This window comes from Apium graveolens, unplaced genomic scaffold, assembly GCF_009905375.1.
Source record: "Apium graveolens cultivar Ventura unplaced genomic scaffold, ASM990537v1 ctg8551, whole genome shotgun sequence".
Classification (NCBI taxonomy): domain Eukaryota; kingdom Viridiplantae; phylum Streptophyta; class Magnoliopsida; order Apiales; family Apiaceae; genus Apium; species Apium graveolens.
Window position 1 is genome coordinate 38,428 of NW_027421271.1, and position 12,880 is coordinate 51,307.

The 12,880-nt window shown below is 38.8% G+C and overlaps 1 protein-coding gene across 1 annotated transcript; it reads right to left on the reverse strand.

The window, feature by feature from the left end:
• Positions 1-133: 133 nt before the first annotated feature.
• Positions 134-10,415, reverse strand: LOC141705098 (ABC transporter C family member 1-like). The gene is made up of 3 exons (XM_074508170.1): positions 10,167-10,415; positions 1,713-1,880; positions 134-583 (listed from the first exon to the last, which is right to left on the reverse strand). Exons 1-3 carry the CDS (start codon positions 10,413-10,415, stop codon positions 197-199), a joined length of 804 nt encoding a protein of 267 aa, XP_074364271.1. The 3' UTR covers positions 134-196.
• Between the last annotated feature and the right edge of the window lie 2,465 nt (positions 10,416-12,880).

Below are 12,880 nucleotides of genomic sequence, written 5' to 3' on the forward strand. Positions count from 1 at the left end.
AAAACTACCCTCGTATATAACGTCACCGAATTATATTAGATTCTTATATCTAGGAAGTTATCCTAAAGAACTTTATAATAGAAAAGTGGTCGTTTCAGGTTGGTCCATCAGAAGCAGCCTAAATACGAAACACAAGTAGCAGACTGAAAAACACACAAAAAGTCCAAAATTTCTGAGTAGAAGAATTAGTTACTGCTTACCTATCCAAAACTTTCCAACTGACTACTCCTGTTTCCCGTTCTTCTTGTTTGATAAGTATAGATTTTCCTTCATTTTTCTTTGTCTGGTTTGCATCCTGAGGAACCTCGTTTGTTTCACCATTTACAATAGGTTTTGAAATTTTATTATCGATGTTCAAGCCTTCTTCATTATCTTCCACATATTCTTCCAGCTTCCCTGCATTTTCCATTAGCTTCTGGAACAGTTGTCCATTGTTTGACAGTTCCTCAAAAGTTCCTTCCTCTTTCACCTTTCCTTCATGCACTAGAATGACTCTGTCTACTTGTGAAAGAAAATGTAGTTGGTTTGTCACAAGAACTCTTGTTTGCCCTCTTAGTTCTTCCTTAATACATTTTTCAAAAACCTGGAGATGCAACAGCAGTTGTATCGAAATATCAACAGCGACTACAATTATAATAGCCCAATGTTGTAAACCATGAAAAAATTGTTGAGGCATGTAGCCCATGTAGTGTACACAGAAGTGTAAATTTACCCCTTAGCTATGCTCAGCGTCGTTCTAGTTTCTACAGAGTAGGAAAACAGAAAACCATAACCTAGCACCACTTAACTCATTATTGTTATTAAAAGTAAAGCTACCTGTCGAGCCACATGGGCATCCAGAGCACTTAAAGTAATGATATAAGATACATTTTCCTGAATATTGTATTCACCTGTTGATATAAGCTAGTGAATTGTTTTGTCAGTGACATGTTATGTTAGCTAGGGGTGAGCGTGGTGCGGGCGGTGCGGTTTTTTCCTAAACCGCAAACCAAACCGTACATGCGGTTTGATCAAATTTCCAAACCGCAACCGCACCGCGTAACCTCAAAAACCGTATAAACCACACCACAAAAAAGCGGTGCGGTGTGGTGCGGTGTGGTGCGGTTCACTGCGGTTTATACATTACAAGTTCGAAAATTTTAAATAAATACAAAACTTAAATTAATTAAATTTCCGAATAATATAACAAAGTCGCCAATATTCTTCAATAATACAAATTAGAAATTTCACACTGTAAAGTTTAACGTAGAAACTTGGCTCGGCAATTAAATGATTTATCTCTTAAATATGTGGATTTGTACCATGTGTCTCATTATTTTTGAAGAAACACAAATAGGATGGTCACCACGCAACAAATCTTGCAGAATCAAGATGATCACTAAGTAAGCACTCCTAGTATGTTAAATGGAATCAAACTTAATAAATGGAATCATGAAATATAACTATTATATATATATATATTAAATATTGCGGTGCGGTGCGGTTTGAACCGCATTTCACCAATATAAAACCACAACCCGCACCGCACCGTACCGCACAGTTTATTAAAAATTCAAACCGCAACCGCACCACGAAAATTAAAAAACGCGTTTTGCGGTGCGGATTGGTGCGGTGCAGACGGTTTTTGCGGTTTGTACGGTTTTCTGCTCACCCCTAATGTTAGCCCAGAAAGTAATGAGATATATGTAGAACAAGGAAACACACAACCAAACCTGTGTTATTATATTTAGAAGCATAAATAATGGAAAGCGCAGGACTGCGAACAACGAAAGTGATGTAAATGCCTTTGTCGGTGTTAAGTCTCCTCCAAGTAAAGAAAACAATCCAAATGATACCACAATGACGATAATGGGAATACTGTTAAGCATAACCCTGTTGCACTGAAAGACAAGAATAAAGAGTATCATAAATTATGATCAAACTAAAGGAATATAACAATTGCAAAGTAATTATTAAATCTGGACATAGAACATGATAAGCTTACAATATTACTATATTACTAAGACTATAATTTTAGGAGATGAGCTCTTTACTTTAATTTGCCAACCTCCTTTAATGAGGTTGTTGTCCTCTATTTATATCAAGTCCCAACTGGGCTTTATCTTACAAATTGGGCCTTCTTGGGCTTTACATTATGTTCCATAATTATACTAACTAGGACTCTTTTGGGCCGTCTTGTCTTGGTCCAACATTTGTCCTCCTCCCAGTTCAAGCAACTATCTTTAGATTTGCGCTTTTATTTCGGGACCTGAGAGTTAGTAAAATGAGCAAAGCGTGGTAAAAAGAATAAAATAATGAGAGGATTAAATGTTAGTAAAATAAAAATAAAAAAGACAAGGGTATTGAGATAGGAGTGAATGTGTTGTGCATATTGTTGTACTTTAACTTTACTTCTTTTCTTCTTCTTCTTTTTCCTCCTTTTTTTCCTTCTTTTTTTTTGAAACGTATAAGTATTTTGGTTTTTATTTTCTGGTGACTATTGATTGGACATTGTAGCATTGGACTGTTCGGCTTCTGTTTCACTTAACAAAAGCGTAGCGGCTGGCCGGATTATTCTTATTCCACCTCAAATTCTCGACTTCTGCAGTAACCGCATGTAAGTCATCTTCCACCTTCTATATTGCCTTTTGTTGTTTTCTCTTTTACATCTTGCTTCTCTTGATTTAGTTTATTCGATTTCAATCATTTAATGGATCAATCTAGTTCGTCATCTATCCGTACCATTTCTGGTCGAGATCCCGGTAAGCGACCCCTCGAGGAGGGTGATCAAGAGTCCTTCCTAAATTTGAATAGTCTGGAGATTCTTGACTTAGAGCAGTGTGGGTCCTTCGATTTTATGAAAGAGGACGAGTTCTTGAGGAATTTCCCTATTTGGCCTCTTCCCTCGCCTCCCCCGAGTCCTGGGACCTTAAAAAGAGACGACAGGTTGTTGAAGATTGTCTTCGGTTAGGTAGGGAAGAGTTCGAGGGAAGAACAAGTTTAAACTATCTGAGTCATTATATTACAAAGGATCCTCCAGTTAACAAGATAAAGTCGTATGTGGATTTGTCGAATGGGTATCGATACCGAGTACCGACACTGATGAATGGGTGTGGATGATGCCGGAATTTGGGATGCACGGGATACCGATGATATTTTTCCACTTTGGGCTTCGGTTGCCTATGCATCCTTTTTTCTTGGCGATGTTCGAGGCTATTGGATGTGGGGTTAGTCAGTCGAAGCCCAACTCCATTGCCCAGCTTAGTGGATTCGTCGCTCTTTGTTGTGATAGGAATAGAACTCCTTCTTTTAAACTTTTCTTTTTGATATATGCAGTTAGGTATCACGACGGACATGTTTATTTTGACTGTCCTTATAAGAGGGTTAAAATTGTCAGTGTTCGATCTTCCAATTCTGGGTACCATGCTAGGTGGCTGTATTTCGGGGGGCCTGATTTAGAGTTTGTGAAACCGTGTGGTAAAGTGAGCCAGCTTACTATCGATTACTTAAATAACCTCGAGAAGTACGATGTGAGGTATCTGAATGAGTTTCATGGGTTGAGGTCGATGTACACACATCTTTAGTTAAACGAGCCCGATTTTTTGGAAATGCATGATTGTAAGAGGGGATTTTCAATCGATTAATTACTTTTTCATATATATTTTTTATTTACTGCTTGTCTCCCCCTTTTTTTTGTATTACGCGTTGATTCTTTTCCTTCTTTTGTTTTGTTTTAGTGGCTGGAGCTTCTTTGCAGAAGGTTTTGGACAACGGGATTAGGAAGGAGATGGATAAGGCTATGATGTTGCTCATTCAGCGTTCATCGAGGAAGAATACTGATGGAGTGTGTGCTGGCACTTCTAGGGTCGGGGCTTCTGGGGCTGGGCACTCTGTGTCCATCGAGTTGTTAGATGATCAGGGAAACAAAGTTGTGGAGGCTCCTGAGAAGGTTGTGACTGATGCTGATCTGGGGGATTTGAATCCTCGGAAGAGAGGGCGTTGTGAGGTTGATGATGTTCATTTAGGAGGAGGAGATTTTGCCGAGCCAGCTTTGGGAGGTAGTGGAGTGAATAAGACCATCACCTTGGTCAATAGTAGGGTTCTTATGTCCAACACTGGCGAGCCTCGATCCAAGAAGGAGCTTGTGAGGGTCGAGATTCAACCCAACGAGCGTTGGACCGGAGGGACAACAGTGTCGCTGAGGGCTTTTAATCATTTTCATCTTCCCCAAGACGCGATTGCCTTCGATGGCCGGCGTCGAGATGACCTTGCTGACAGGTGTAAGAGTCGAGCCGGGAGGGTATGTGAATTTTGTTTTCATGTATTGTTGTCTTCTTTTTTTATTATATATTTTTTTTACTTTGTATTTGTGGTTTGCGACAGTTCCTCGCAGATTTTATGCATATCGTGGAAGAATTTCGTGCCGATGGTAATGATGTGGCTTACAAGAGACTGGAAGCGGAAGTGAGTGCTCTTAGGGTTGAGAGGAAAAAGCTTATGATGAGTTATTCAGAATTGGAGAAGAGATCTACGGAGTTGGTTACTGCGAATACCGCGTTGACCAAGAAGGTGGGAGAAATGGAGGTTTCGGGGCAGTCGAGGGATGCGAATGTGTCGGAGCTCGAGAGGAAGCTTCAAGAAGCTGAGACAGAGCGCGATGACCTAAGAAGTAAGTGTGAAGGCTGGGAGCGCCATGTCGACGGCATGAATGCATCGTACAAACTGATTGTCGATGAGAATGTTGTTTTGAAGGCGGAAGTCCAAAAAGGGATCGAGGACATTGCTAACGCCCTGGGAGATGGTTATGGGCATTGTGTTGCTAGGATGCAGGGGGCGGGGGTGGACACCACGGGGCATTCGTTTGAGGATTACATTGCTGACCTCGCTGCTTTGCAGCCCGATGATCCGACCGATAAAAATTGAAGGCAGGGAATGCCCCGTAGATGATGTATGAATTTTGAATTTTGAGTTTCTGCTGTTGTAAGTCGATGTTTCTTGATTGATGCTATATTGTTAATCGTACTTTGAATGAGGCTTTGGTGGCCTTTAGACATTTTTATGATATTCAATTGTCTATTTGGTAATTTTTATGTTAGTCTACTAAAGTTTTCCATGTTAGGAATTTTAAATGTAAGGTTTTCGTACCACTTGGATTTCACTGGGATGCATTGTCTTTGGTTTGTTTTTGAGTCTGTTTGCGTAGTGCTTAATTGTTGTGTAAGAATGTTTTGAATGTGAAGGGATCGATTATTGCTCATCGTTCGGGAGTACATATATTATTTGTACTTGAAGTCTAATGGGATACATCCAACTTATGTTGTTATTTTGTTTTTTTTTTGAAGCAGAGAATGAATTATGACGTTTTCGTAAAGTAATTTTGAAAGCTTTTATAACTTAAATTCCCTCGATGGGGATCTCATAACGACCCTCATTGCATCGAGGGTTGGTTTTTGGTAGGGCCCTGCGGCCTCGAAGTTTTAATCATTACATAAAGAGTTAATCATTGGTAAAATTTCTTGAGGTGGATACCATTCTAGGCATTCTTAATTGGTTGATCATCGAGGTACGAGAGCTCGTAGGTTCCTGTGCTGACGACCTTCGACACTTTGTATGGGCCTTCCCATGTTGGTTTCAATTTTCCTGAGATTGTTGGCTGTGATGTGGCGGAATCTCGAAGGACGAGGTCTCCCACTTCGAATCGCTTATTTTTGACTTTCTTGTTGAAGTACCTTGTCGTCTCCTCCTGCTGTGCGATCATGCGAAGTCTAGATTCCTCTCTTGTTTCTTCAAGTAAGTCTTCGTAAAAGCATAATCCTTCGGCAGCGAAAGAAGGATCGAAAACCTCGATTCTTGGGGAAATCAGAATAATCTCGACAGGTAAAACGGCATCGACGCCGTACGCGAGACGGAAAAGAGTTTCTCCTGTTGCGCTTCGAGGTGTTGTTCTGTAGGACCACATCACATTATGGAGCTCATCAACCCAAAATCGGGGAATTTCTTCTATTCTTTTCTTTAATCCTTGCAAGATGGTTCTGTTCGTTACTTCTGCAAGGCCATTGGCCTGTGGGTATGCAACCGATGCTTTGATGTGTTGGATTTTTAAGTCGCTTAAGGCTTTTTTCGAATTGTGCGCCTACAAATTGTGTCCCGTTATCCGAGACTAAAATCGTTGGAATTCCAAATTGAAACACCACATATTCCATAAAAAATTTAATCATCTATTTTTCTCTGATCTTGGAGAGAGGTTTTGCCTCGACCCATTTCGTCACGTAGTCGACTGCAAACACGATGTATTGGCATTGACCTTTAGACTTTGGGAAGGGCCCCACGATATCGATTCCCCATTGATAGAAAGGGCAAGGGGCGAGTATCGACTTAAGCTCTGTTGTGGGTCGATGACTCACGTTCCCATGTCGTTGGCATGCATGATATTTGCGGATGTAACTTTCACAATCTTTCCGAAGTGTGGGCCAATACATCCCCTGTCTCATGATTTTAAGAGCTAGGTTCTTTTCCCCGAGATGTTTGCCACATATTCCCGTGTGAACCTCGAGGATTGCTTGATCGGCCTCTTCTGGGCTTAAACATCGGAAAAGTGGTTCGGTTAAAGCACGTTGATACAACATTGAACCGATTGTGCAATAGTTCCTTGCCTTAAACATGATAGCGCGAGCTTCACTTTTTTCATGGGAAGTTTGTTTTCTAGGATGTACTCGAGGATAGGGCTTCGCCAGTCAGGATTACTATGAATGTTGTGGACCATCAATGTGTCGATAGCGGGGGATTTCAGGCTATCAATATATACTGGGTCGAGGTTCATTTTCAGATTGGACGAGGCTAACTTGGCGAGGGAATCAGCCCACTGATTTTCTGTTCTATCAACATTGGAGAGTTTCCAGGAAGAGAATTTCTTGAGCAGCTCTTGTGTCATTGCAAGGTATTTAGCCATGTTTTCATTGTGAGTCTTAAACTCTCCGCTTATTTGCTTAACTACCAGCTGGGAATCGCCAAATATGTCGATGATATTTACCTCGAGATCCGTTGCCAATTTTAATCCCGCAATTAATGCCTCGTATTCGGCCACGTTATTTGTCGCTTGGAATTCGAACTTAAGGGCTTGCTGGACTTTAAACCCTTCTGGGCTGATAAGAATTATCCCTGCACCACCAGAATTCGAGGTTGATGATCCGTCAACAGACAACAGCCACGGCCTTAGCTGGGCTTCCTCGGGATCCGACGCTTTGGCCTTGAATTGGAATTCTGCTACAAAATCTGAGAGGACCTGGGCCTTTATGGCTGTTCGTGGTTTATACTCGATGTAGAACTGACTTAATTCGATGGTCCATGCGGCGAGCCTTCCTGTCATATCGGGTTTGTGGAGGATTCTTTTAAGCGGCGCATTTGTTAACACATGAATTTCCCTTGCTTGGAAATAGTGTCGGAGTTTTCTGCTTGCAATAACTAAGGCGTACACGAGCTTTTCGACCTGAGGGTACCGAGTTTTAGCATCACGCAGTGAGTGACAAATGTAGTATACGGGAACCTCTCTTCCTTCGTCGAGTCGGACAAGGACGGCTGCAACTGTTTCGTCGGAACCCGATAGATAAATGCGTAGAGCTTCGCCTGGGATTGGCCTAGTAAGGATAGGAGGATTTGTTAAGAACGCTTTGAGTTCCGTGAAGCTGGATTTACACTCATCGTTTCATTCGAATGGTGATGATCTTGAAGATTTTTTTATGGTGGCGAAGAACGGGAGGCATCTTTTGGATGATTGTGGGATGAATCTTCGCAGGGCTGCTATGCATCCTGTTAGCTTTTGTAAGTCTTTGATGGATTTTCGATCATCCATTTCAAGGATGGCTTTTGTTTGTGCGGGGTCAGCTTCGATGCCTTGCTGTGTGACCAGAAATCCCAGAAACTTGCCAGATGTAAGCCCGAATGAGCATTTGTTAGAGTTGAGGCGCAAGTTAAGCTTCCGAGCATTTTCAAAGGTCTCACGAAGATCAAGTGAGTGGTTAACGGCGAGTTTGGACTTGTTTATCATGTCGTCGACATAGATTAACATGTTTTTCCCTATTTGTGAGCCAAAGATTGTGTCCATCATCTGTTGAAAAGTTGCGCCAGCATTAATCAGCCCGAAAGGCATGACCCGATATCCGAATACTCCTCTGTGAGTAATGAATGTCGTTTGCTCCCAGTCATGAGAATCCATTTTATCTGATTGTACCCTGAAAACGCATCCATAAAGGAAAGGAGTTCGTTTCCTGCTGTAGAGTCGATCAGCTGATCGATGTATGGGAGTGGGTAGAAATCTTTGGGGCATGCTCTGTTAACATCAGAATAGTCGACACACATTCGCCACTTTTCGTTGTGTTTCTTGACCAAAATGAAATTGGAGATCCATGTGGGGAACTGGACGGGCTCGATGTATCGATGTTTTCGTTCGACACGAGCATTTTACTGTGGTCGATGAGAACATGATTGTTGGTGGGCTATACCATGAAGAGAAAAGAACTCGGTGCATTTTGTATCCAGAAATTCCATTGCATTGTCTGATCGAATGGTTTTGATGGGTTTAGCGAAATGGGTTTGAACATAGTTATAAAAGGTTTGAAACACAGATAGAAAATCAGACTTGTATGCCAATAAGGTAATCCAAGTGTATCGACTATGATCATCCACTAGAGTGATAAAGTATCTAAAATTTCCTTTAGTGGGTACTTTATAGGGTCCCCAAATATCTAGATGAATAAGATCAAAGATATGAGAAGCATGGGGTTCACTCAAGTCAAAAGGCAGTTTGGTGAATTTAGCCACGGGGCAGGTAACACACAATATATCAGATTTGATAGGTTTTGGAATCTCGGGAATAAGATGAAGTTTAGTCATTGGCATGTGACCAAGTCGATGATGCCAAATGCTAGCAGGATCTCCATTATTTGCAAGACAGGCATTAGGTTTTTGTATATTAGACAACCATTTGACAGGATCAGTAGTGTCAACTAGATAATACAGGCCATGTTTGGCCTCTCCCACTATAATAACATTTTGAGATGCACTATCCAAGATAATACAATGACTAGGTAAGAACTTCACTTCACAATTACTGTGCTTAATCAATTTCTGAACCGATAGCAAGTTGTGTTTAAAATTTGGAACACACAAGACATCATTCAAAGACAAAGTATTTGAGATAGTAACTGTACCCGTATGAGTGATATTGACAGTGGAGCCAGTGGGAAGATTGATATGCGTGTTTCGAGCAACAGGTACTGGTCTTTTGAGATTGTGCAGGTGTGGTGTCATATGATCGGACGCCTCAGAGTTAATGATCCAATTTTGGTTGAAGGGCTGGGCAATGTTGCAGCTCATCATTCCAGAGAAAGGTGTCTCAGGTATCTCTCCCCCTGAGTCGGATGCCTGGGAGTTTTCCAGATTCATAAGTTGAGCAAGTTGAGCTAGCTGTTGTGAGGAAAACATAGGTGTATCATTTTCAGAGTCTGAGTATTGAGCCACATTAGCAGATTTTGAAATTCCAGTCCTAGCATTACTTCTCCATTTGGGCTTATTGCCTGCATATGACTGTGAAGTTTTTCTTGATTGAGAGGTGTTTTGATTGCCAAAGTAGTTGGCATGCCACTTTGAATACCCAATGATTGTCCAACATCTGTCTTGAGTATGCCCTTTTCCACCACATGTCGTACATTGATAGATCTTGGAGGTGTTGAAAGAAGGTCCCTTGCCATATAAAGCAACCATGTCCTCAGTTTTATGGCCATATATTAAATCTCTCCGGGCTTCCTCCTGTTGTAACGTTGCAGATACACTTTCAACATTTGACAGAGGTTGAAGTAGTAACAAATGGCTTCTTTGTGGTGAGTACACATCATTTAGACCATTCAAAAATTGAAACAACTTGCTTTCCTCCTTTTGAGTTGCAATATCAGAGAGCAATTTGGTAATCTCGGCAGAAGGGTTGGCAATAGTGGGTAAGACATTTAAAGAATCGAGTTCCTCCCAAATTGTTTTCATAGCTGTATAGTATTCATTAACAGGCATAGATGATTGTTTAAGTTAATATAAATCTCTATTCAACTTGCATTTACGAGACCCATTAGTCAAAGAGAAGCGTTGTTCTAAATTATCCCATATATCTTTAGAAGTGCTCATGTAAATAACAGACTTACAGATGACAGGTGAGAGGTTTGATGTGATCCAGGAGATAACCATGTTGTCGCAAGTTTCCCACATCTCAGCCTTTGCAAGGTCGTCGCTTGGTACTGGTACAGTGCCTTTAACAAAGCCCAATTTCCTTTTTGAGGAAAGGCTAATCTCCATGGATCATTTCCAAGATCTATAATCAGAGCTACCTTGGAGATTTCAACTTGAATGGAGTTGGGACCATCGGATGGGTGCGGGAACAATGGGTTTACCATATCTTGATATGTTAATCGACTATTGGCCATGATCTTTAATGAAATCGGAAAAAAGCTCTCAAGAAAAAATTTAGACAGAAAAAGTAGATCTGAAAAATGAGTGTGTAGAAAACACAGATGAAAAATTAATGATAAATCAAAGAGCATATCAGGATGGCTCTGATACCATGATGACAAGCATACAAGCAAGTCACAGCAAAACAGTATTATAAACAAGACAATCACAGAGATCTCAAAACATAGAAAATGCAGAGATGCTTTAAAGATGCCGAGGAGAAAATAGTTTCTCTAATATCAAAATAACTGCATAGTCTCTTTAGTATAGAAAGATAGACATATAAAGAAAGTAATGGGACTGCTAGTCATGTGATTGTACTATCAGATCATGTGACCCTATAACGGACTGTTGTGACAGCTGATCATGAATAGCATGAGACCAATAACTTTTTGGAATCTTCTGAGTATGATGTTGGTCCCATTTATTTAAGTAAGCTCCCCTTAATATAGATATGTATGAACACTTATGCATTAAAATTTTAATCTGACAAATTTTTCATTTTTTACCTTTTAATTAAATTTATATTTAATAAAATATAAATTTAATTAAAATACGGCGTAACCGTACTAAGATGAAACCAAGTACCCTATCACGAAATAATTTAGAGTTCTACGAAAATAGAATTGTAATCGTATTACGGTTCGAATAATTTTATTATTTTCTAGTGGTGAAACCAAAATACAGTTTTTGTAATATTCATACCATTTAATTAAAATGGAATTCCACCGACAAATTAAAAAATGCTAAATTAAAAAATTCCAATTTAAACGCATGGCCTATTTACTTGGTCATGATTTATATTTCTCGGAACCTACTTAGTTGAGCCAATTTATGGAATTATTTATTTTTAAAATATAATTAAAAATAGGATTCAAACCTATAAAAATAATAAAAAATCATGGCTTATAAAAATTTAAAAAAATGAGTAAAAATAATACATATAAAATTATAAGTCCTATAAGAATAAAAAAGGAAAATAATATAAAATTATAAATCACTTAAAAATAGATTTTGTTTATTAATAAAGAAAAATGGGTAAAAATAATACATATAGAATAATAATAAAAAAGGATAAAAATAATATACTTAGAGTTATAACATGAATCATCAAAACTGAAAATAAAAGGTGATAGAACCAAAAAATAAGTGAAAAATAAAATATCACTTAAAAAAATTTATTAATAAAGAAAAATGGGTAAAAATAATATATATGGAATTATAAGTCAGATAGGAATCAAAAAGGATAAAAATAATAAGTTTAGAATTATAACATGAATCATAAAAAGTGAAAACAACAGGTGGTGATACCAAAAAATAGGTAAAACTAAGGTACCACTTAAAAAGAGATTTCGTTTATTAATAAAGGTGGTGGTACCGACAAATAAGTGAAACCAAAGTACCACTTAAAAATAGGTTTCGTTTATTAATAAGGAAAAACGGGTAAAAATTACATATAGAATTATAAGTCATATAGGAATCAAAAAGTATAAAAATAATACACTTACAGTTATAACATGAATCATAAAAACTGAAAACAAAAGGTGATAGAACCAAAAAAGTATGTGAAACAAAATATCACTTAAAAGGTATATTAATAAAGAAAAACGGGTAAAAATAATATATATAGAATTATATGTCATATAGGAATCAATTAGGATAAAAATATATCACTTAAAAGGTTTATTAATAAAGAAAAATGGGTAAAAATAATATATATTTATAGAATTATACTCCCTCCGTCCCGCTGGATAGTTTACGTACAATGTTTGCACGTATTTCGAGGCTTCAATAAATTATAGTTTCATAATATTTTTTTTAAAAAAATTGAATAAAAGTTTAAACATTAAACTTTTTTTCGGATTTTTTTAAAAAAAATATTATGGAAGTATACTTTAAATGAGTATTGAAAAGCGTGCCGAAAAGTGACGTAAACAATCCAGTAGGACTGAGGGAGTAAGTCATATAAGAATCAATTAGGATAAAAATAAGGGAAATTGTCAAGAATACCAATTTTGGGGTAATTATTTGCAACTCTACTATCTTACTTAAAATCTTGCAAATTTACTATCTTTTTAAACATACAAACAATTAAATTGCAAAAATACCATCTTTATCTTCTCATTCCTTTTTTTAACTTCTGTGCCCTCTCTCTCTCACTCTCCTCTCACTGTCACCGCCACGACATACCTAGACTGTTGTTCCTCCGACGGCGGCAGCGCAAGCACGGCGGCAACAAAAGAGCACGGTGACGGAAACACCGACAAGCTTTTCTCCGGCGGCGGAAGAGACATTCGTTTCCGCAGAGATTTTTTGGAGGCCTTGCTATCCGACGCATTTTTGCCGGAATCTTCCTTGTTGGCCGAAGATCCAAAGCTGGTGGTGCAAGCAACGATGTTTAACAACCTTC

Coding starts and splice junctions, on each gene's coding strand:
- LOC141705098 (XM_074508170.1), bottom strand. CDS start 10,415: ATGGTAAACCCATTGTTCCCGCACCCATCCGATGGTCCCAACTCCATT. Junction 1,881..10,166: donor AAACCTCTCACCTGTCATCT/GTAAGTCTGTTA, acceptor CTTGTCTTTCAG/TGCAACAGGGTTATGCTTAA. Junction 584..1,712: donor TTCTAAATATAATAACACAG/GTTTGGTTGTGT, acceptor TTGCATCTCCAG/GTTTTTGAAAAATGTATTAA.